Source organism: Pezoporus wallicus, unplaced genomic scaffold (genome assembly GCF_028554395.1).
Source record: "Pezoporus wallicus isolate ANWC-B61680 ecotype Strahan unplaced genomic scaffold, APGP_CSIRO_Pwel_v1 contig_5863, whole genome shotgun sequence".
In the NCBI taxonomy this organism is placed as follows: Eukaryota; Metazoa; Chordata; class Aves; order Psittaciformes; family Psittacidae; genus Pezoporus; species Pezoporus wallicus.
Window position 1 is genome coordinate 668,320 of NW_026635152.1, and position 22,960 is coordinate 691,279.

Consider the following 22,960-nt stretch of genomic DNA (forward strand, 5'->3'; position numbering starts at 1 on the left):
AAAGCTGCGCTGGACTCCTCACAGCAGCTCAACCACTGAGTAGTTTCAGCACCACCCTCAGCACAGACAACCAACACCGTGCCTGGATGACGTCCTCCACACTGGACAAGCGCAAAGACTGCAGTTTGCTTTTTATAACCAATTCTCTTCTTTTTAGGGCTTTATTCTCAGCAGAAAGGAATGTCAAGAAGACATCCTGTTTCACTCCTTCTGTGAAGTAATTCCTGTTGAGGTTAAAGGAAAGAGTCTCCACATACCAAATCCAGCACTAATTATGCATGGCAAAGTTCTCTCTGTTTTCAGCTGTTTCTCACTCAATGGAGATGAGCCACAGAAGTTCAGACATATGGCTTCAGACTCCTCAAGGCTGTAAAGAGAGCCCAATGTCACAAGAGGAATGCATGTCATTTTAGATCATGCAAAGGTAGCTACCAAAACACTCTAAAACAACCAGAAATCACCCATCGGGGTGTCTCAGGATGAACTGAGGTAATTTAAGCAACTCTCACGTGACATCCAACACTGTGCAGCGAGAAATCATGGCTTGAAAAACCACTGGGAAGAAGTACTAGCAAAAAGAATAAAGTCCACTGGACATATAGAGTCATCCAGGTTGGAAAAGACCTTTGAGATCATCAAGTCCAACCCTTAGCCCAGCACTGCCAAGGCCACCCCTAACCCATGGCACTGAGGCCTCGTCTCCACGCTGTGTGAGCACTTGCAGGGACGGTGACTGCAGCCCTGCCCTGGGCAGCCTGTTCCAATGCCTGAGCACCCTCTGGGGCAGGAATTGTTCCTCAGCTCCATCTAAACCTGCCCTGGGGCAGCTTGAGGCCGTTTCCTCTTGTCCCATCCCTTGTTCCTTGGGAGCAGAGCCCAGCCCCTCCTGGCTCCATCCTCCTCTCAGGCACTTGTAGGCAGCCATCAGGTCCCCCCTGAGCCTTCTCTTCTCCAGCCTGAACCCCCCAGGTCCCTCAGCCCTTCCCCATCACACTTGTGCTCCAGGCCCTGCACCAGCTCCGCTGCCCTTCTCTGGCCCCGCTCCAGCACCTCAATGTCTCTCTTGTAGTGAGGGGCCCAGAGCTGAACACAGTATATGGTCCCTTATTTAGGTCATCTGATGGACCTCCCAGTCCTTCAACAGAACCCAGACCAGAATGCAAAGCTTTAAAGTCTCCAAAATTCAAGGTTTCGACATAATCCTGTTCCTGCTTCCTAAAAAGCTTGCTCCGATTCTGAAATTAAGGAAGGGCCTGGGAGCCCATCTGCATCCCTGCATGGACAGACTTCAAACCTTATCAGGCATCTTTAACCAGATTACATTTTAAACCCAGGCAAATTACTTTGTGATGCCAAACTTGAAAGGATTTTTCATAGTGCCTTAATTAGGATGAGGCAAAAGTCATATCACCTGATTTCCAGCCCACTTCAAGGTTAGATTTAAAGACCATCTATCACATCTTCAGCCTGGCTTGCCCTAAGAGTCTGGAAAACAGCAGGCAATAGGATTAGATATAAATCTAATGAGATCATGTATTTACATAAAATTTATGGCACTCACTGTCTAGGGCTGTGTTCTTGTGTCCTTAGCATGTGGCACTACAGACACTTCCTTTTAGCTGTAAAAAGGTTTATTTTCAACTTTATTTTCCCTTTAAAAGAAACCCTGTCTATAAATAACAAGGGAAGAGCACTAGTTTAACATGGGTTTACCAAACCTAAACAAGATGAACTCGAGCTCTGCTAAACAGCAGATTCTCTCTGAGAGCCTGGTGAAAGCCTTGTGCAAGCCTTGGGCACACACACTCCCGTTTCAAAAGCAACTTCTGTAACTTCATCAATATCCTGATAGTCTCAGACACCTTTACTGGTACAGTCAGGTAAGGTAGGATTCATCATCAACAATGTACATGGCCTCAGCACTTGGCATCTCAAGGCCTCCCAGACAGGAGTTCACCTTTACTAACTGTGGGGGAAAACAGCCACCTCAACACCTGCATGTGCTAAAGTCTGCTAAAAGGCTTGGTTTAGGAAACAGTAAAACACCACACAAATGTTCACACTGTAGAGATAAAACTGTTTTGAAATCCAAACCCATTATCCAGCAGTCTGGATGCTTTACTGGGTTTTTTCTCCAGGATACAAACATCCACGGCAAACTCTACCCTGGCACACACTGCTACGGAGCATCAGGCTGCATCAAACTGCGCTGCATCAAAAGGAGCATCAGCAGCAGGTTGAAGGAGGGGATTCTGCCCCTCTGCTCTGGGGAGACCCCACGTGCAGCACTGTGTGCAGTGCCTGTGTCCCCAACACAAGAAGGACATGGAGCTGTTGGAGCAAGGCCAGAAGAGGCCACAAGGATGCTCAGGGGCTGGAGCACCTCCTGTATGGAGCCAGGCTGAGAACACTGGGGCTGTTCAGGATGGAGAAGAGAAGCTGCGTGGAGACCTCAGAGCAGCTTCCAGTGTCTGAAGGGGGCTACAAGGATGCTGGAGAAAGACTCTTCATTAGGGACTGCAGTGATAGGACAAGGGGTGATGGGTTCAGACTGAAACAGGGCAAGTTCAGGTTGGATCTAAGGCAGAAGCTCTTCCCTGTGAGGGTGCTGAGGCGCTGGCACAGGGTGCCCAGAGAAGCTGTGGCTGCCCCATCCCTGGCAGTGCTCAAGGCCAGGTTGGACACAGAGGCTTGGAGCAAGCTGCTCTATGGAAGGTGTCCCTGCCCGTGGCAGGGGTTGGAGCTGGAGGAGCTTTAATGGTCCCTTCAATCCAAACCACTCCAGGATTCTATGATTCAGCTTGAGTTAAAAGGAATCAAGACAATTTAGCTCAGCTAGTCATCCAAACTTTTCAAAGGTCACCTCCCAGCCCATGCCACAGAGAGATTTCCTGATCAACCTTGAACTTTCTCAAGCAAACCCTGGAGAATCATTGCAGGACAGAAGGGGTTTAAATCCAGGTTTAACAATGATGAACACTCAGGTGCTGAACAGCATCAAAGCTCTGCTTTGCTTTAAGCAGGGCATTTCCCCACCGACACGAGGTGGCAAGCAAGTTCAGAAAGCAATCCTTTGGGAAACAGGCTATAAATAGTCCTGAGGACCTAATACAGGCTCTTCAGGTCTGGCATGGAAGAAGAGGGCACATTCACACACTCCAGCAGCAATTCCTCTCCAAACACAGCTCCCATCATCCTGCCCTCTGCCTTTAATTAAGCTTTTTACCCCCTCATCAGTCTATCAAAGACCTTCCTCTTGCTGACAGCTACAGTCCCAGGTGGACCAACATTTCAATTCCTGTTTTCCTCCCTTCTGCAGAAGCAGCCAGATGAGCTTCTCTAGGCTGTTGCTATAGAAACAAACCAATCCTCAACACTTATTTTTACCAGTTTCTGTGAAATAGGATTTATTTCATTTCCATGACTAAGCTGTACTCCAGAACGAGCTCTTTGGGACAGGGACAGTGACATCTCAGCATGACAGGACCTCATACCTGGTGTCAGTGATACAAAGAAATGGCCATCACTCTTATTCAAAAGCACCTTCTTCATTTCAAGAGGACACTTCACCTTGAAATGATTCGTGCAGTCAGAGTATTACTGAGTTGTGGCTGTATCTGTGAAGTGGAAAAGAGCAGAGGAGTGGCTGGCACAGCCTGAAGACCATGGATATGCTGGGAAAGCTCATTTGAGCACCCACCAGATGTCAAACACCCTCTGTGCAGACAGAAGGATCATCACTGAGTCCCCACAACCTGCTGTACTCACAGGATGAATGTGGCTCAGTGGAAGCTCCTCATGGAAGGCAATGGGCTCACACAGAGTCAAGGCATTAGCACATGTTAACCTGGTGCAAGCCTCCAGGAATTTGCCTTATCCTTGTCCAAGTGCAGCTGGGAGAGGGCTTGCCCTTTCGGTACGAGATGAAGCGCACTTGTTGCCCATATTCTGTATCACATCTTTCATTAAATCTTTTACGTCCTGCTTTTTCCTTCAATCTCACCAAAACAATGCATTACGTCATAAAAATCCTACTGGATGAACAGTTTTTTGGCTCAGCTGCTCCTAAAAGATCAAATACTGTTTCACACATTCATCTTCAGAAACTTCAGCTATCTGCCAAACAGCCTTAATCAGCCAGAGTAGGACCTACGTCATGAAGCAGAGCTTCCACCAACACATGCTGTTTAGACAGTCCACATGCAGATCTGAATGACTACATAGACAGCTGCAGCAGGACAACTGCTCCCCAAGCAAAGGAGAAGGGAAGGGGAGATCCTGCTCCTCTGTGCTGTCACCTGCAGGTTTCTGTCATTTCCCTCCTATTGGACTTAGGAACTGCACAGTCTCATGAAACAAGAGGTATCTGTTAGCTCAGCTGGGGTGATTCACCCTGGAACAGCCCCACAACACAAATGACTGTTGGGAGAGAAAACAGGGGACCTTCATCAGGGACTGTAGCAGTAGGACAAGGGGTGATGGGGTCAAACTGAAACAGGGGAAGTTCAGGTTGGATCTTAGGCAGAAGCTCTTCCCTGTGAGGGTGCTGAGGCGCTGGCACAGGGTGCCCAGAGAAGCTGTGGCTGCCCCATCCCTGGCAGTGTTCAAGGCCAGGTTGGACACAGGGGCTTGGAGCAAGCTGCTCTAGTGGAAGGGGTCCCTGCCCGTGGCAGGGGCTGGGAACTGAAGGATCTTAAGGTCCTTTCCAACCCAACCCAGCCTGGGATTCTATGGAAACCTGTCTGTTGAGCATTCAGCACCCAGCTGAACACTGCACAGCTCCTGCCCTCGAAACAGAGCACTCTGGATGTACTCAAATCTGCAGTGACATTTCTTCAGTTTTGGGACTGCAGACAGAAGTAGAGGGGAATGAAGCTGTGGAAATGTCAGTATCTCATTGCTCAAGCATTCCATATTTGTTTACATGCATAGCTGTGGTTTGGGTCCTGAAATTCCTACACAGAGCTCAATGGTAGGACAATAACGTGGGGTATATAGATTGAAAAGCCATCAGGGATTCTCACAAACATCCACTCAGTCCACTCCAGTGCCACAAGCATCCACTCTGCCACCAAGGTAAACACAGAGACACCCCCTGCACCAAGGGCTGAAGGCAGCTGCTAATTCCAGCACCAACAAAGCCATCCCTAAAGCCTTACAAAATGCAGATTTCAAGCCTGCACCCAGCATTGTAACCAAAGCACCAGTGCAGAGCTCAAGCCGCCCCTGCAGGCACCCCGAACACAAACCACCTCCTCAGTCCTCAGGCTTCCTAGAGCTGTTTGGGATCCTCCAGCCAGCTCTGAAGCCAGCCTTTTTCGAGGCATGGAAAGTAAGTAAACTGCATGTCATGGATGCAATTCACTGTTCCCCCCATGATGGGGCAAAGCACAAATCTTGTGTGTCTTGTGAATGCTAAGAGCTGCAAAATGATGCTCCTGGGAAGGAGTGTAACCTAGCAATTGGAAAAGCAGCCCAGGAGCACTGCCTCCTCACCCTGCTCCTGCCCCTGAACACATGGGGATACTGCTGCTATTTAAATCCTGAATCCATCACCAGGCAGTGCCTGGCTTGGTTCTGACATCCTCAACATAATCTGACCTATCTAACATCCTGACCCACCTACAACTCCTAAAATCCCATCTTAGACCACAGTAACTCCCCCATGGAGTGCTTCAAATATGAGCATATGGATATATCCCAAACCTGTTTGGCACTTCAAAACACTCTGCTGGGAAATTCTCAAAGCAAAGCAAGAATTAAGCTAATGTGTTCTCACCTTCCATCTGACACAAACACATTGGTGCTCCCAAGAAAGCAAGTCCCAGGACACTGGAGGACCTGGCATGTGGGTAAAGACTGATGGGAAGTCAACAGCCAGAAGAATCCACCCCAGCCTGGACAGCCACCTATATTATAGTGCCAATGCCAGATTAATCAGTCTCTGCCCACACAGTTAGGACACTTCTCCTCAGCATTAGCAGAGATTTCTATCCAACGTGCTGTGCTCAAAGCATTTTGCTTGAAGGCTGTGACACCTCAACTGATTCACATCTGCTCCCAACTCCTCACTCACTGAATTCAGCTCCTCACACCCTCCACAGCACCACTGTCCCTCCTGTCCACTGCCAAGCAAACCAGCATGCACAGCATGAAACCTCAGCCTGCGCAGTCTGTCTGGAAGGAAGCAGGACAAAACTCTCCCAAGGGAGTTTCCCAAAAAGGAAAACCACCTACACAACAATTTTCCTGTGCACTCCAAGCAAGCCCTGGGTGCTACCTAAAAACAAGTCCATTCTAAAGAGGAAAATAGGTGAGCAAAGCAGGGCACGGATAATGCGACTTGTCTGAGGTCCCACTTCAAACTTATGGCAAGAAAACCCCAGTCCACCCCAGCCACATCCCCAGTCACAGAACTGTGCCAACCAAAGCAAGCAAATAAAACGTTCCAAAGGTGAATTAGAAGATCCCAAAGATCCAAAACACTTCAGAGTCCCTGCCAATAACTGCAGCCTTCCTGAATGATTTAAAAAGTGCTTAGAAAACAATTCACAGAACAGAGCTGGTGCACACCTAACGCCCATGGCACTGATACTCTCACCAATCCCAGAGTTCAGCTCCTAATTAAAGAGAGCTCTGTCCTGCTTTGCTGTTTGCAAGCAGGGTGTGGAATAGAAGACAGTTTAAAAGTGGGTGAGATTATTAATCACAGCCCCAAGAGCAGTGAAAAGCCCAGTCATGATTTTCAACACAGCCCTGGTTTACGTGAAACCAGGAGCACCTCCTTTCTATGGGGGGAAAATAGGGAAATATTCTGCTTGTACCTTTACACTATCCTTAAGCTCAGACCTCGGAGCTGCTGTTCCCTACCTCAGCCACACACTGCAGGGCTAGCTCTTAACCACACAATGTGGTAACAACACACCTGAGAGTGGACAGACACACAAACGGCCTTTTCCTTACTATGTAAAGAGCAATTCCTCTCCTCCCCAGCTGGCTGCACCATCGGAATGGGACCCCCCTTCCAAATGGGAACACAGGCAGCAGAAAGGTTGCAGCAAGACCTCAGATCACCAGGAGAACATGGAGCACCAACACATCATTCCTTTAAACAATCAGGTCACACAAGAACAAGTGTGGAACCCCACTTCTTTTGAAAACAGAAATAATTTTCCTGTCTCCTAAGCATATTGAGAGTGTTTGAAGCTCCTTGAAGTGTTCAGCCATTACACCATGTTTCCTAAACCAGACAAAACAGTCACCAGCAATAACTGCTGCAGATTGAGTAGGACGCTTGCTGTGGCTTCTGTGAAGCAGCAACCAAATCCCTTCCCACAACAGATGTATACAAAAAAGTCTGAATCCACAGCAGAAGTTTCTCCTTGCTGACTTACAGAAGATGGTGTATAGAAGCTGAGGCTCAGCAGCAGCCTCAGTTTCCCCTCTCACCAACAAAGATCCAGTCTTCTCACATCAAGAAATGAACATAAAAAGCTTTTTCTGCAGATTTGGCTTTAACACAATTCATCCCTTACTGCTCCTGGCAAGACCTACTGAATGCAGCTTGATATTTCAGGCCACAGATTGGTTTGCTACTTCCTGTCTTTAACTTCAGTGAAGCAGTAAAAAGAATAAATAAAAAGAAATCCTAATTTTGCATCCTCTGTGCAGAAGTACCCCCAAAACCCTACTAAACCTCATGCATTCACAAAGCATTTCTAACAAGCAATAAGCTGTAGTTACATTAAGTTGTTTTTATCTCCAGATGCTCACTGATCTCCAAAAGCCACTTTTGCCCATGACCTATGAGAGCTGTTCTGCAAATGAGGCAGGTCAGAGTATGCTCAAGGAGCAGAGACTTGCATCAGGCTCCTGGATCCAGCTTTCCACAGATTTCCAGGCCCTGAACGGATCAGATTCTGGATGGCAGCATGAAGCCAAACCTCCCCCAAAGCCTGGCAAACCACCACCTCTTTGTAAGCCCCACCACCTGCTCTGGCAAAACCAGAAACTGGTCTCCCTCTCCTCTACTGCTTCTTGTCCTCCCCATGTCCTTCCTGATACCTCAACCTCCCTCATTCACATGAGCTTTATTCTCCTGCCTAACATTTGTAGCATTACACAGTGGCACATTCACCCCATAGGGAGAGCCTTTATCTTTAAATGTCCTTGCATTTCCTTTTCATTTGGCTTATCACAACTTGTTTCCTGCTTACCTCCAGAACCTGGTGATTTCATGTGGAGTTTGTGCACGCCTCACACCCACAGGGCTCAGCTCAGTGATCTAAGCAGGAAGTATGAAAGCCTCAGACCTTGACAAAGTTCACATTGAAATTATACTAAACATGGGGGATGGTTAAGTTTATGTGATAAAACAACACATTCCACAGGCTTTATTGCTGGAGGCATCTTCTATGACTTTGTGGACTGGCATTTGCTCTCTTTGGAAAAAAAAAAACAGGTACAAAATGTTTCATGTTCCAGCTCAGAGAAGTCCCTCGGTCAGTACAAACATTTACCAGGTGTAAGAAGGACATGGAGCTGTTGAAGCAAGTCCCCAGAGGAGGCCATGAAGATGACCAGGGGCTGGAGCACCTCCCATATGGAGGTAGGCTGAGAACATTGGGGCTGTTCAGCTGCTATGAGGCCTCCACGCAGCCTGGAGATGAGAAACTGCGTGGAGACCTCAGAGCAGCTTCCAGTGTCTGAAGGGGGCTACAAGGATGCTGGAGAGGGACTCTTCATCAGGGACTGCAGTGATAGGACAAGGGGTGATGGGTTCAGACTGAAACAGGGCAAGTTCAGGTTGGATCTTAGGCAGAAGCTCTTCCCTGTGAGGGTGCTGAGGCGCTGGCACAGGGTGCCCAGAGAAGCTGTGGCTGCCCCATCCCTGGCAGTGCTCAAGGCCAGGTTGGACACAGGGGCTTGGAGCAAGCTGCTCTAGTGGAAAGTGTCCCTGCCTGTGGCAGGGGTTGGAACTGTAAGAGCTTTAAGGTCCTTTCCATCCCAACCCATTCCATGATTCTATGCTAACAAGTGGGTATGCAGCTTCCCACACCATGCCCACAAACACATGTGTTTCTTCCAGGAACTGCCTTCGTATTTAATCCAAAACTGTATTTTTGAGACTTCTGAAATGCTGCAGACCTGCAGAGAAAAGGCTGGGATCTGCCCCTCAGAAGGAGAGATGCTCTGGTGAGAACAGGTAACCCAAACAGTGAGACTTTAAAAAGGAACTAAATACCATGCCAACATCAGAGACCCAAAACCAGATGGAGAAAGGAACAATAGAGTTCTGCTGGCCCAGCCAAGCATTCATGTCCCTGTTTCTGGAATGAGCTTGGGGGGGGAAGTCAACTTAGCAACAACCTTATGAGGGGATACTATTAGATACAGGACCAGGAATGAAAATGACCATGCAGAAAGAAGAAGGCTGACAGAAGCTGTTTGAGGAAGGGAACACACAAAGCATATAAAGCTGAGGACAGGTTTCCCCATCACAACCAAGGGGTAAGGAACCCTTAACTAGAAAAGTTCCCTTGTTCTGGCATTGGTAAAGTTTCCCATCCCCAAAATTAAAGTAACCTGCCTCTTTTTCCATCAACTGTGGTCATCCTCTTGTCATGCAGGCCAACTATGGTTTTGCAAAGCAATTACATGGGATTCAGAGATGCTTTTCACAGGAGCCCAACTAAGAAACGGTGTTTGGCTGTTCCAAAGGACACAAGGCCATTTTGGCCAGAAATTTGCAGCAGGACTCACTTCTGAGCAAGGAGAAAAGCAGCCATACCTCTTTTCTAAGTACCTGGAAGTCACAGTGAGAAAGCTTTGTAACCTGAATTCTCTCAGATGCAGCTTTATCGACACAAAGAACTAAATCCCTGCTCCATATACCTAGTTTTTGATTTCTTAACCCACCAGCACTGATGACATCTATTGTTCAAGCAGCTTTCCTGCACTGCAGAGCCTTGACCAGCAGCCACCAAGTGAAGCACCTTGGCCTTCCCCATCAACTCCTTCCATTAATGCTTCCACTTCATTGCACTGTGGCTTTCCCTGGGCACAGGTCCAGGCCATATTTACTGGTTTTAATTTAGAAAATGCATCTACTCATCATCAGCAAAATAAACCAAGATGCAAGAATAAGGTACCCAAGAGAAAACCCTCCAAAGTTTTTATGGACCTGTTGCACACCTTTGGATGCCATGAAGGTGGGGTGGACACCAAGCAGAGTCTTTCCTATCACATCCACCCTCCTCCTAAACACCAGGTCCCTTTAATTTGCCAGCCTTTAACTTTCCATGAAGTGTCAGCCAGCGAATGTCACATTCCCTGTTTCCAAACCCTTGAAGTCATTTGTAAAGGGGGACAGAAAGGCAAAGTTAGATATAATTAAATATCATCCTGCTGTGGAGAACTTACTGCCACATCCTCCCTGCCCCTGGGACACAGGGAAACCACAGGCAAAGGTGCTCCAGAGGAATCGTGCACCTTCAGAGATGAGCAAAACAGCCAGTAACCAGGCTTGGCATCAGGGGCAGGAGTTCATCTCACCCTTTACAAGGGGAAAAAACACTACAGCAGAGGCAGGGTGACAAACAGGCAGGAGACAAAGGCCCGAATTTATTCTCAGATACACTTAGGCCACTTTGAAACTCAGTCTGGCTTCTTTGGCAGCTCAATCCTCAAAATCCAATGTTTTGCTGCTGTACTAAGGGGGCTACAAGGATGCTGGAGAGGAACTCTTCATAAGGGTCTGTAATGATAGGACAAGGGGTGATGGGTTCAAACTGAAACAGTTCAGGTAAGACATAAGGCAGAAGCTCTTCCCTGTGAGGGTGCTGAGGCGCTGGCACAGGGTGCCCAGAGAAGCTGTGGCTGCCCCATCCCTGGCAGTGTTCAAGGCCAGGTTGGACACAGGGGCTTGGAGCAAGCTGCTCTAGTGGAAAGTGTCCCTGCCTGTGGCAGGGTTGGAGCTGGAGGAGCTTTAAGGTCCCTTCCAACACAAACCAGTCTGGGATTCTGTGACACAAAGGAGTGTGTTTGCTGCTATAAGCTCAGAGCCACCTCACAACCACACAGGACACTGAGCAGTCACTTAGATGAGCCCACACTACAGAAAACAGTTTTGAACCTGCCCAGCATGTCCAAGCTGCTCTCCAATCACCTCACAGCTCCATTTAGCAGCTGCTTCTCACAAAAGCCTCATCACTATAAAACAAGCAGAAATCTCTGGTGGAGTCAGCTAAGGCAAAGTAAAAGCCCAAGAAGCTGACAGAACACTGGAAGCAATCATAATACCTCTGAATCATTGAAAGTCCGCTCTGGATATCTCACATGCAGCATTCATCACAGCACCCAAGCCTTGGAACAATCCCCAGCAACCTCCTATTTCCCAGTGCTGCAACCACAGCCCCCTGAGCTCTCCCACCACTGCCAGTTTGCCAGAGGTGACCACAGGCTATCCCCAGGGTCACTGCCTGGCATCTGGAACACTGAGACTGAGGAATACTGCAGCCACTGCTCTACAAACAGGGTAGAGAGGTCGCGCCCACGTGGGATTGCAGTCACACTCAGAACGAGCATCCGTGGGCATGCAAACTCCCGTAAATCCAGGGAAGCTGCAGCAGATTTCACGCAGCAAGTTAAGGATGTGCTGCAATGACTCCCAACATGCTGGGAACAGCAACAAGCCTCCAAAACAAAAACCACCATCATGAGCATGCAAAAAGCCTGACATCACTCAGCAGCAGGGAAAAAAACAAACCACAGTTCAGGGACTGGGAAGTTTTGGGACATTTGGTGGGAGAAGGATCTCACTGACAGACATTTCAGACAGTTAATGAACACAGAAACAATGAATGGCAGCAGTGGGATTCACCATCCTTCAGACACAAAACCACATTTACACGTGGAAAACCGCGTTAACTGCTCAGATCAAAGCCTGCCCCACTCCCCAGCCCAGCTGGAATCACAAGCACTTCTCTTACCAGAGAGAAGGGGTCGCTGTGTCATCCCCACGCATTGCCGGATAGTGCGGCGGAGCTGTTAGAACAAGAGGCTGATAACACTCCTGGTGTGTATTTAACTCCACTGACCCTCTCCACTTTAAACTAAACACCCTGCAAGGACATCCACCTTCTAACGCAGACGAGCCTGAAGTGGTCAGAGCAATCTCTCACTCAAAACAAGGGCCCAGGGCATTCAATGCATTAAAAGAGAATAAAGCTCAACCCAAGATTACATTTTGGAGGAGCAACATGTGCACCAGGGAAGAACAAGCTCTGAGAGTCAGCAACAGCAGAGAACTGGTAATGTTATGTGAAAGACAAAATGGATCAAATCTGGCCACAAACGGGCAAGTCATATCCCTCCAAACAGTCAGGTCCTACAGTGACAGTGTCACTCAGCCCTGGACTCAAATATCCTCCCCAGTATACACCAGTTGCCCAGGGAACAGGAACAGCAGCATTTCCAGCAGAGCAGCTGAAATGGCAAAAAGCTGCAAGTCAAGAAATGCACCAGCAAGTAGATTCACTGGGAGATGCTGGAAAAAAGGGGGAGAAGAAAAAACTAACAAAGGTCTCAGAGCTTCAAAACAGAGCAAATTACACAACACAGTACTTCAAATGCTAAAGTGAACGACTGTACCCTCCATCTGCTAGCACAGCCCCAGCAACAGCACCCAGTGCAGGGTGCTGAGCTCCAAACCCTACCCACCATCACCAAGAACCACAACAGAGGAGCTCTGCAAGCCATGAACACTACACTGAGGAAGGACAAGAGCAGAGAGGATGCCTTGTCCAGCACCCAGCTGCACATCTGCTCCATTAAATCCATCCAGCTCTCCTCACCATGGGAACATACACATGCCCTGGCTTCAGTCAGCAGCCTGACCCAGAGGCCTCCTCCACACACACCACATTTCCCAGTCTGCAGCTAGAGATGGTAACCAGCAGCACCCACAACCCTGAGCGCTCTGATCTCCAAAGGACATGCCACACCGGAGCAGAACCCAGCCCTGGAAGTGCCCACTCCAAAGAGCCTCCTGTCCTCTCCCAGCCCACCAGTCACTGCTGCTCCTCACGTCAGGGCACGCAAGCCTGACAGGCTCCACCACCAGCCCCCTCCAGCGTGACCTCCTCACACCCCTGGTCCCACGGGCAGCACCAAAACCTCAGGGCTACCCCAGCCTGTCCTCATACTCCCTATTCACTCCACATCCATCACAGCCCACTGCAATACCTCATCCCATCCCCTTAGCCCTCAATTCCCACCCAACTCACCCGTTCTCTGACCCACGCTGGCCCAGGCACCCCAGGGACTGGTCTCCTCAGCCCCTCTATCCCTGCAGTGTTGCAGCCCACATCTGCGTTCCCTGGGGCTCCAGCCCCCACCGCTGAGCCCCAGTGACCTCCAACACCCCCTTGCCTCCACGCCAAGAGCACACCCAAACCCCTAGAGCTGCCTCCCTTCCCTACAGCCCCTGCCCCGATCCCCTCAGCCCCGCAACCCCTTGTCCCACACCCCCCAACTCACATCTTCTAACCTAAACCCCTACGGACCCCCAACCTCTTGCCTCCTCCAGCCCCTATTAATACCACCCCATAGCTCCACACTCCCAACCTGCTTCACAGTCTTGCAACACCCCAAAAGCCCACACCCTCCTGCCTCCCCCACAGCCCCCTAAGCCCTGTATGGCCCCATATATCCCCCCTACTCATACAGCGTCCCCTTTCCTCACAGGCCCGCAGCCCCCTCCTCATAACCCGCAACTCCTCCTCCTCCCCAGCCCTCAGCCCCACTCCCACAGCCCCCCCCATTCCCTCAGGCCGCGCCTCACCTGAGGAGACTGGACAGCGGGTGCCCCACACCGCCGCTCCCGCTGCCTCCACCGCCGCCTCCCCCTCCGGAGCCGCCTCCACCTCCTCCTCCGCCTCCCCCCGCGGAGCCACCGAAGCCGGAGCTGAGCCGTTTCCCCGATAACAGCTTCTCCACGGCGGGCAGGTTCCCGGTACGAGCGGCCTCCAGCAGCTCCTGTTCCTTCCCCATGGCCCGGCCCGGCCCGGCCGCCGCCGCCCGCCGCCGCCGCCCGCCGAGCCACGCCCCCCCCCGTGCGCGGCCTTCCGGGGCGGAGTCAGCTGAGGGGCGGAGCTTCTGTTGGGAGGGGGCGTGGTCTCACTCAGGCCCCGCCCCAGGGCTCTGGATTCATCTCAGCACAAGTGAAAATGACACGCGCTGCAGTATGAAAGGAGCCGGGGTTTGCCAAAGCAGTGTGTGCTCACAGCCCAGAACCCCCCCCACCGTGTGCTGGGCTGCACCCCCAGAGTGTGAGCAGCATGGAGATGCTGGGGAGCTGCAGCCCTGATCCAGCTCTGGATTCCTCAGCACAAGAAAGACTCTGCTCTGGAGCCAGGCTCTGAGAGAGCTGGGCTGGGGCAGCCTGGAGAAGAGAAGGCTCCTGAAGGGGAGACCTGAGAGCAGCTCCAGTGCCTAAAGGGGCTGCAGAAAAGCTGGAGAGGGGCTTGGGACAAGGGACGTAGGGACAGGCCAAGGGGAATGGCTTTAACCTGCCCGAGGGGAGACTGAGATGAGCTCTTAGGCAGAAGCTCTTCCCTGTGAGGGTGCTGAGGCGCTGGCACAGGGTGCCCAGAGAAGCTGTGGCTGCCCCATCCCTGGCAGTGTTCAAGGGCAGGTTGGACACAGGGGCTTGGAGCAAGCTGCTCCAGTGGAAGGGGTCCCTGCCTGTGGCAGGGGTTGGAGCTGGAGGAGCTTTAAGGCCCCTTCCAACACGATCCAGTCTGGGATTCTAGGATTTTCCATCTTCCAAATCTCTGATAGACTGGAGGAGCCAGGTGTAAACCATGGTGGGCACCAGCTCAGGGGGTATATACAGAAGGTATGCATGTAAAGGAGGCATGCATGTAAACGAGGGTATATATAAAAGAGTATATAAAAGAGTATCTTTGCCAGAGTTTTCCCTCCATGTGTTTATTGGGAGGATGAATAATCACAAGCAGTTTTGCAGCTGTTTTCCCACAGGGAAGTCTCTGGGGTGCGTGCCATTCTGCATTGCATGCCAAGGAAGTAAAGCAGTTAGAAGCTGTTATCCACTGCGTAATGCTACAAGCCAGCATAAAAAATCATTCAGATATGGTCAGATGGTTTGTTTGAACACAGTGTTAACAGTATGAGCCCTCACAGATGGCTGCTTGCCCCCTCGAAGGGGATGAGCATGGGTTGATGCCAGCAGTTTTGAGGGGAAGCCCTTTATAGTTTGGTTTGCACTTGAGGAAGGTGAGGGGAGCACGTCCTGATCCTGTGTTGTGCTGCACACAGGGATCATGGCCTTGGTGTCCAACACACCCACTTAGTGTTCATTATGGCCTTCCCATGCAGTGCTATCTTCATGCCGGGGGGCTCAGGACCAGCAAACAGCACGGAGGAGGAGGATACGCAAAGGCTGGAAATTTCACTTATTTAGCACCTTTTGCCAAAGGTCTTTGTGTGCTGGGATGAATCCTGCAGCCCTATATTAGCACCCCACTTTCCAGCACAACAAAGACACAAAGCAGTGGGGTGAGAATCACTATGCCAAGGAGGGGCTCTCCCAGCACGACCCACGCTCCATGCTGCCAGGGTGGACCATGTGCAATGGGAAGGTGGGAAGAGACGGACTGTGCCAACTTGCTCCAACCTCCAACAGCTTCCAAGACACAAAACCAGCAGGAAACCCACAGCCATACCTCGAGGAGGTCTATGTCACTTCAGTCCCTCTGGGCCCATACTGGGGCTGTGGGTGAACACCTGCTGTAACACGGCTCCTTGCCACATCCAGCTTCAACTACAGTTCAATGCAAAGGACTTGAACGGCTGGAGGGGATCCCCCGGTCCCGGCCCCAGCCCCACTCTCAGAGCGCCCTCCCGCACCCCCTGCTTGCCTCTGGCCACTGCTGTACCCCAGCACCGGCCACCCCAGTGCCCCCAGTTCCCCAGCCCTTCCCACCCCCGTCTCCTAAGGCCCCCCACCCGTTCCCATTCCATTCTCCCCCTTTCCCCAGCGCTTCCCACCCCGGTCCCCCCTTTCCCACCCCCGGCCCCCCCCGCAGCCGCTGACCCGTTGCCCTGGCGACAGGCCCCGCCCCGCCGCGTCCTCCCGCAGCAGCCGTCGCGCTGCGTCATCAGGAGGCGACGCCGCTCGGAGCGTGATGGCGGACCCTGGCGGCGCGGGCCGGGAGGAGCTCGGGGCCGGCGCCGCCGCCGCGCAGGAGCCGCCGCCCGCGGCCCCGTCCCCCTCGGACGATGGCCCGGCCATGGCCGCGGAGGAGCCGGCGGCCGCGGAGGTGGCAGGCGAGGGCGAAACGGGAGAGGCCGGTGGGGGCGGCGAGCCCAAGGGGGACGTGCCGGACGGAGAGGTGAGGCCGGGCCGGGTACGCGGGGAGCGGGATCCGGGCGGACCGCGGGGCCGCCGAGCCGACCGCTGCGCTCTCGCTCAGGTGAGGAGCGCAGAGAGGGAGGTGGTGGACGGGGAGGACCCCAGCCTGCAGCCGTCCGCGGCCAAGAAGGTGAAGCTGGAGCTGAAGGAGAGGAAGGAGAAGAAGCACAAGGTGGACGAGGACGAGATCCAGAAAATGCAGTGAGTGCAGGAGCGCAGCGGGGCCGGGGGACGTCGGTGCTCGGGGTTTGCTTCAGGGTGTGCGGTAATCATTGAATACAGAGAGGAGCTCTTCATCAGGGACTGTAGCGGTAGGACAAGCGGCAGCGGGATCAAACTGAAACAGGGGAAGTTCAGATTGGATAAAAGGAGTAAGTTTTTCCCTGGGAAGGTGTCCCTGCCCGTGGCAGGGGGTTGGAACTGGATGAACTTTAAGGTCCCTTCTATACAAACCGGTCTGGGATTTTGTAATTCTGTGATGGAATCCGTGTGTGAGCCCGTGGTCAGCAATGGCTGCAGCTCCATCCCGGATCCCTCCTGAACAGGCCCAGCCCCTTTGTGTTACAAACCTGAGCACTGCCTTCCCCTTCCTGGCTCTGTGTTGCAGGAGGCTTGGGAGGGTCAAAGGGCTTTGCAGGACTGTTGCAGCAGCCTGAAAGGCTTCGGGCTTCTATTGTAATTTTTTGCTGTAAATAATCAATGCTCTCTATGCAGAATACTGGTCTCTTCCTTTTCTGAAGAACAGCTGAACCGTTATGAGATGTATCGGCGCTCTGCTTTCCCCAAAGCTGCCATTAAACGGGTATGAAATCAGTAATGCTTCACCACAGACTGAGTCTGAGCAGGGCAAGCAGGCTGAGCCTTACTGGCTGGGGTCTTATTTGGGCCTTGGTGTGCTCTCCTCCAGTTGCATCTCAGCCCCTGTGGCTCAGACTGTTGCCCTCGGCTCAGCTGATCTTATTATGTCCCAGCTCAGTGCCCTTGCATGGCTTATGCAGTTAAATCAGAATCTACTTAAAATGATACTGGTTTGGGGGGCTGTGAGGCAATGGGAAGAAGCAGTGCCTGGTTCAGGGTCAGCAGCTGAACGAGCAAAGCTAAAACCTTGACAGCCAGCATGTGCCCAGACCTGTAGATCTAAAGATCGGTCACTGCTGTTCTGTGCATTTCATGAGCTGTCAGTTGATACTTGCCAGGCTCAAACTGCTAAATATGAGCTAAAATGCTTCACCATCAGCTGACTCTCCTCCTCTTGTCCAGCTGATCCAGTCCATCACCGGCACCTCTGTCTCTCAGAATGTGGTTATCGCCATGTCCGGCATTTCCAAGGTCTTTGTTGGGGAGGTGGTGGAGGAAGGTAAGTGGCAGATGTTGAGGAGAAAGTGAAAAAGATGGGGGAATGCATTGCATGCAGCAGAGCAGGACAATGGAGTAAAGCTGGATGTTTCCTGGTTGCTGCCCTATGGGACCCTCTGACCTTCCAAATGCTGTGGTTAAGAGCCAAGCTGAGAAGGGTGGTGTGTGGTGTTGCCATTAGTCCCCTCTAAGCCTGTTGGTGTCACTGCTCACCCATCAGCAGAGGCTGGTGACCACTCCTGGTTTATCCCTTCTGAGAAGTTAGCTCTTGCAAGTCAGCCTGTGAGCAGGCTGCAACAGGGCAGTAAGGATCTTCTCTTGGTACTGCTGTGGATAAATTCAGCCCAGAGGGAAATTAGATATTTAAGTCTCTTAAACCTGTAAATATTGTCTGCTCATGGGAAGGTCCAGGATCTTTCTGGGACATGGGCTGGGAGGCTGACCAGCTGTGTCCCTCCTTGCTTGGGCTGGAGGAGGAAGAGGCATAGGCTTTGCTGCCAAGCAGTTTGTATAGACTTGCCAGGCAGAATGTGGCGTGTGTGTGCTGGGGTCACCCTTACCAGGGCCTGCTGCTGTCTCTGAGGTGCTGTGTTGCCTGAGGTGGTTTCTATAAGCAGCTTCAGTGCTGTCCTTGGTTGTTTCCTGTGCTCAACTGCTTTATATCCTTGGCAGGAGGTGTGAATGATACTTGAAATGATAGAAAAGAAACTGGTCTGTATGTCCACTTCCGTTACTGTCATACACAACACCCCAAAACACACCATCCAGCCCAGGGGTGGCTTTAGAGCAGAAGGTTTAAAGAGTAAGTGCATGTGTCTCCAACCAGCATATGCCTTAGTAGCTAAGTGGTTTACTCTAGTCTGGTATTGATGCCCTTAGGACTGACTTTTCACTCAGACAAAGAGAAGCCCATTCTTGCGTGTTAAACTATGAGCTGTAAACCCCAAACGATAATGTTAACTGTTGGCTTTAAAATTAAAGCTCAAACAGTAGGAGATGGGCTAAGCTTAACTGTCTTGCTTATGGGAACTCTTCTTGGTTTTTGATGTGTAGCACTGGACGTGTGTGAGAAGTGGGGGGAGCTGCCACCTCTGCAGCCCAAACACATGCGGGAGGCGGTCAGGAGGCTGAAGGCACGAGGACAGATCCCCAATTCCAAATATAAAAAGATCATCTTCCACTGAAGTGTCCTAAGAGCAGCAAGAGAAGACAGAAATGGAAACAAGCTTCCTGTTGTGAACCTCATGAGAGTCACAGCAGAGCTATGGGACTGGAGCTCCTGCAGGAGCATTGTGGAAAGCCTTGAGGGACTGCAGTGAGGCTTCAGGCCATCGCAGCTGCAGTCTGGCATGAGATTGGAGCCACACACCTGACCTGGAGCCTTGAGCACCTCTGCTTCAGCAGAGCAGGGGCAGGAACGTTCAAGGCCTTCAGTGTATTTTTACCCCCCAGGATCCTACTTTCTGCTGGCACAGATGTAGTGCTGTCCACATACAGCAGCGTCTGGGTTTGTACATTAAACTTATTACTGTGTTCTTAGTCTTCCTGAAAAGTGCCACTTGGGGTTTGATTTGAAGCAGGGGGAGTGCAACAGGATGATCAGTGTCAACCAACCCTGATGTGTTCAGGAGGCTTCACCTTGCTTCAGGCATGTGGTGTTCCAGTAGGGCAAGCAGGGGAACCACACTGAGAGGTGATGCTGGGGCAGTCCTCACTCAGCTCTTCCCAGAGCCAGTTTTATGGAGCTGTCTAGAAAAACAGTACAAAAGGAAGGTGAAGGGCAGGGAAAGGGGGATGGGAAAAGCATGAGTCTAGAAGGAAGTAAGTTTAACTTCTTTTCATGGTTCATAGAACCAATAAAGGCATGAGTGGAAATACACTGCAACAGAGTTCCAGTACTGCCTAAAACTCAAAGCCAAGTCAGATTTGCTCATTACTCACCTGTATGTACACTGGTCCCCTGTGAGCCTGATACAGTCAAGGGACTTTTCACCATCCAACTCATTACCCAAAGGAATTCCTGAGGTTGTAGTGCAGCTGAGGGGATTGGGAATGGGGGGGAAGATGCATCACCACACAGGCAACTCCACGCTTCTCAACCACAAGGCTTTCACACATGCAGCTGATGGAGGCATCAAGCTCCCAGTACCACCTGCTGGGGTGCTGTTAGGGATGGCTCAGGGAGATCCTTGCTTGCAGCAGGGACCGGCTGCTCCCTGCTAGAGGCAGCTGCCTCTGGGACCCCCAAATTCCCTCCTCAGCCCCTTCCCCAGATAGAGCCCCTTGGCACGGCAAGGCCAGCCCCATCTTCATACTCACAAGCTGCACTTGGGACCACCCCAACCCATCCCTTGTGGCAGCCTTTGGAAACCCATGACCTGTCCCAACCCCATCTTTGCCTCACAAGGTGAGGTCCTCCAGGCCACAGCTGGAGCCCCTGGGAACAGCAGAATTCCACGATTCTGCTGGCATTGCCAGATCCCACTGGTGTCCCTGCAGAAGGATGGATCCAGCCTTCCCTGTATTGCTTTGGTGGGATGTTCAGTCGTCTCAGTGGGAGACACACTGGTGGTCCCCGCAGTAGTTGTGATGTGGTGCTTGGTACCCCACACGCTCACAGCATCCTTCATCCCACCCCATGATAAAGGGATGGCTCCATCACATCAAGTAGTTTGGTTTTATGGAAATGCACATAAAAAAGTAAAATTTCTGTATTCCCCTGTACAAAAGGAACTATTAACGCAAATCCTACACACACGGAAGACCCAAATGGAAAACCAGGGGATCAGCAGCTGTAGGAGTTGGAAATCCATGGGAATTACAAATAAATAAATAACTTTGACCACTTTAAGAGCCAGAACTCTTAAAAAAACACCAAAACCAAACCAAAAAATTCATGGAAATAAGTTAAAACCCCAAATAAGTTAAAAAAAATGGAGCAACAAGAAAAAAGGTCAGATCTAGCACTACTAACAGCTGTACAAGAAATTATATACATATACACACACACAAACACACACACACACACAGACCTTCCCTTAGCCTACGGACCATCCTAGAAAGGTTTGTTGAGTTCACCCCATCCATGACCTGGGGCTCCATCTGTCCGGACAGGAAAGATGCATGGTGTCTGGTTTGGCTCTCAAGTGTCTGACCCCACCAAAAAAGGACCTGACCCCCTAAAACCCAAAATGAACAAAATGAAACTGCACCCCTAGCCCGTGCCCCCCCCCCCCCCCCCAATAAAAAAACCGACTCAAACCCCAAATCAAAACGAAAGAAAAGTCCAGGACAAGACGTGCATGGTCGCGTCTGAGGATCCTTGCTCAGTTCTGTGCTCAGCAGGACAAGTCTGGGATTCTTTGCTGCTTCTGGCCAGGAGCTGCCTGAAGCTGTCACTTGCCAGGCTCCTGGATGAGGCTGTGCAGGTGGATGTCGGCTGTCTCCTGGGGCAGGTGAAGGGCTTGCAGCCACGTGTGGTTGAAAATGTCTTCCAGGGATGGTCTGTCGGAAGCGTGCAGGGATAAACACCACCGGATGAGGTGCTGGCACTCTGGGGAGAGAAGCAGGACCCGCCGTGAGTCACACAATGCTCGTGTGGCCGGAGACACCTCCTAAATCCCGTTCTCCCCTGTGCCACGAGGCCGGGTACCCACCGACAGAGACCCGGCGCCGGAAGAAGAGCTCCCCACCGATGATGTCCTCATCACGCTCGAAGGGGACGTCCCCGCAGACCATGTCATAAAGCAGCACGCCCAGTGACCAGATGGCCGCTGGACGGCCGTGGTAGCGGTGGTAGCGGACCCACTCCGGTGGGCTGTACACGCGTGTTCCTATGGGATACAGGCACAGCTCAGCAGGAGGATGCATCCCTGGGATCGCAGAGGCTGCACCAGTGGCCCCATGGGGACACACACACCGTGTCACCCGCTCCCCGTCATCAGCACGTGACTCTTGTTGACAAACTTTGGGTAGCCACGTGTTTGATCGCCACCTGCAAGCCAAGGGCAGCGTTGGGCTGAGCTGGCCCCCGCCGCGCCGCCTCCCCCCGCCCCAGCGCCGGCCCCGCCACTTACCGGGGCGCTGTCGGACAGGCGGACCCCCGAGTACACGGACCCGAAGCCGCCGCTCCCCAGCAGCGGTCCCACGCGGTAAAGCTGCTCCAGGGGCTCCTTCTCCTTCCCTGCGCGCCAGACGCGGCCGTTACCGCTGCAGCCGGGGCTCCAACCGGCCCCTACCCGCCGCCCCGGGCCGAGCGGAGCCGGGCAGTTACCGCCCTTACCCGCTTGCAGCTTCGCGGCGTGCAGCTCCCCGCCGGTCCCGGAGCGCAGATGGGCCAACGAGCTAATTTTCGAGAGCAGCATCCCGGTCCCCTCGCCCGACCGGGGCCGGTCCCGGCACCTCCACAACCGCAGCGCGCGTCTGGCGGCGGCTGCCCATGGCCGGCCCCGGGAGTAGCTGGCGCTGAGGGCGGGCGGGGGAACGCCAGGAGGCGGCGCTGCCTCTCCAGAGCCAGCGGCGGGGCCCGCCCCGCGCCGCCACTGCCGGGAGCGGGAGAGGGGAGCAGCGCGGGAGCCCCGGCCTGCGGGTCACGGCCCCGCGCTCACCGGCAGCATCCCCGCGGTGCTCCGCGTCCGAGCCCGCCGCGGGGAGCTTATTCCTCGCGTTTCCCCTTGTTTTCCTTAAGCCCCGCCGGGTGCCGGGGTTGCCCCCCAGGTGCACGCGCGTGCCGGTGCTCCAGCTCGGGTGGGTGAGGTGACTGCTGCGGTGTGAAACGGGACGTGTTGTTTCGGTCGGGGGCTTGCGTGACCCCCTCCTAACTGAGAAACACGGTGACTGAGTTCGCAAAACCATGACCCTGCAGGAAGGGCACCAAAGCTGGGAAAAGGATGAAAGAAACACTGGGATAAGCCCCTTTAAAAACATGTTTCATTAGCTGAAGCTGCTGCGTTTGACTCAACTTACACAGGGAAAGGGTTTTGCAGTTGGCTTTTTACAGTTGGCTTTTTACAGTGAGTAAGTAGGGGGTTTTCTCATACAAAGCCCCGGTAACTCACTCGGTCTGAGTGATGTCCTTATCCTCTCCTACCAAAGGGCAGTGAACTCCCCATCAAGGGGAAACAAGGGGTGAAAAACCCTTTTCCTCTCCTCCAGTCCATGTGTGCAGTC

General features: G+C 52.2%; 3 protein-coding genes across 11 annotated transcripts in view; 1 reads left to right on the plus strand and 2 right to left on the minus strand.

Annotated features, from left to right (window-relative positions):
* The window catches only part of ANKS1A (ankyrin repeat and sterile alpha motif domain containing 1A), a 126,233-nt gene extending 112,166 nt beyond the window's left edge, over positions 1–14,067 (minus strand). For all 9 annotated transcript variants that reach the window (XM_057404181.1, XM_057404239.1, XM_057404212.1 and 6 more), the window contains exon 1: positions 13,844–14,067. In XM_057404181.1, coding sequence (XP_057260164.1) covers positions 13,844–14,052 — 209 coding nt within the window. In that variant the 5' untranslated portion in view covers positions 14,053–14,067. The remainder of the gene's footprint in view (positions 1–13,843) is intronic.
* A 2,119-nt stretch (positions 14,068–16,186) lies between these two features.
* Positions 16,187–19,330, plus strand: TAF11 (TATA-box binding protein associated factor 11). The gene is made up of 5 exons (XM_057405009.1): positions 16,187–16,415; positions 16,497–16,636; positions 17,150–17,237; positions 17,696–17,792; positions 18,845–19,330. Exons 1-5 carry the CDS (start codon positions 16,209–16,211, stop codon positions 18,973–18,975), a joined length of 663 nt encoding a protein of 220 aa, XP_057260992.1. The 5' UTR covers positions 16,187–16,208; the 3' UTR covers positions 18,976–19,330.
* Positions 19,331–21,081: 1,751 nt separating this feature from the next.
* Positions 21,082–22,229, minus strand: LOC130597008 (serine/threonine-protein kinase pim-1-like). The gene is given in 5 exon segments (XM_057405163.1): positions 21,082–21,344; positions 21,448–21,760; positions 21,762–21,785; positions 21,868–21,974; positions 22,074–22,229. Coding segments are annotated over 5 exon segments (684 nt in total). The 5' UTR covers positions 22,156–22,229; the 3' UTR covers positions 21,082–21,186.
* Between the last annotated feature and the right edge of the window lie 731 nt (positions 22,230–22,960).

What these genes read in the sequence shown, in the direction of transcription:
- TAF11 (XM_057405009.1), top strand. Translation starts at nt 16,209, where the DNA reads ATGGCGGACCCTGGCGGCGCGGGCCGGGAGGAGCTCGGGGCCGGCGCC. An exon ending in CCAAAGCTGCCATTAAACGG is followed by an intron (nt 17,238 to 17,695) that starts GTATGAAATCAG and finishes CCTCTTGTCCAG; the next exon opens with CTGATCCAGTCCATCACCGG. An exon ending in TGGGGAGGTGGTGGAGGAAG is followed by an intron (nt 17,793 to 18,844) that starts GTAAGTGGCAGA and finishes TTTGATGTGTAG; the next exon opens with CACTGGACGTGTGTGAGAAG.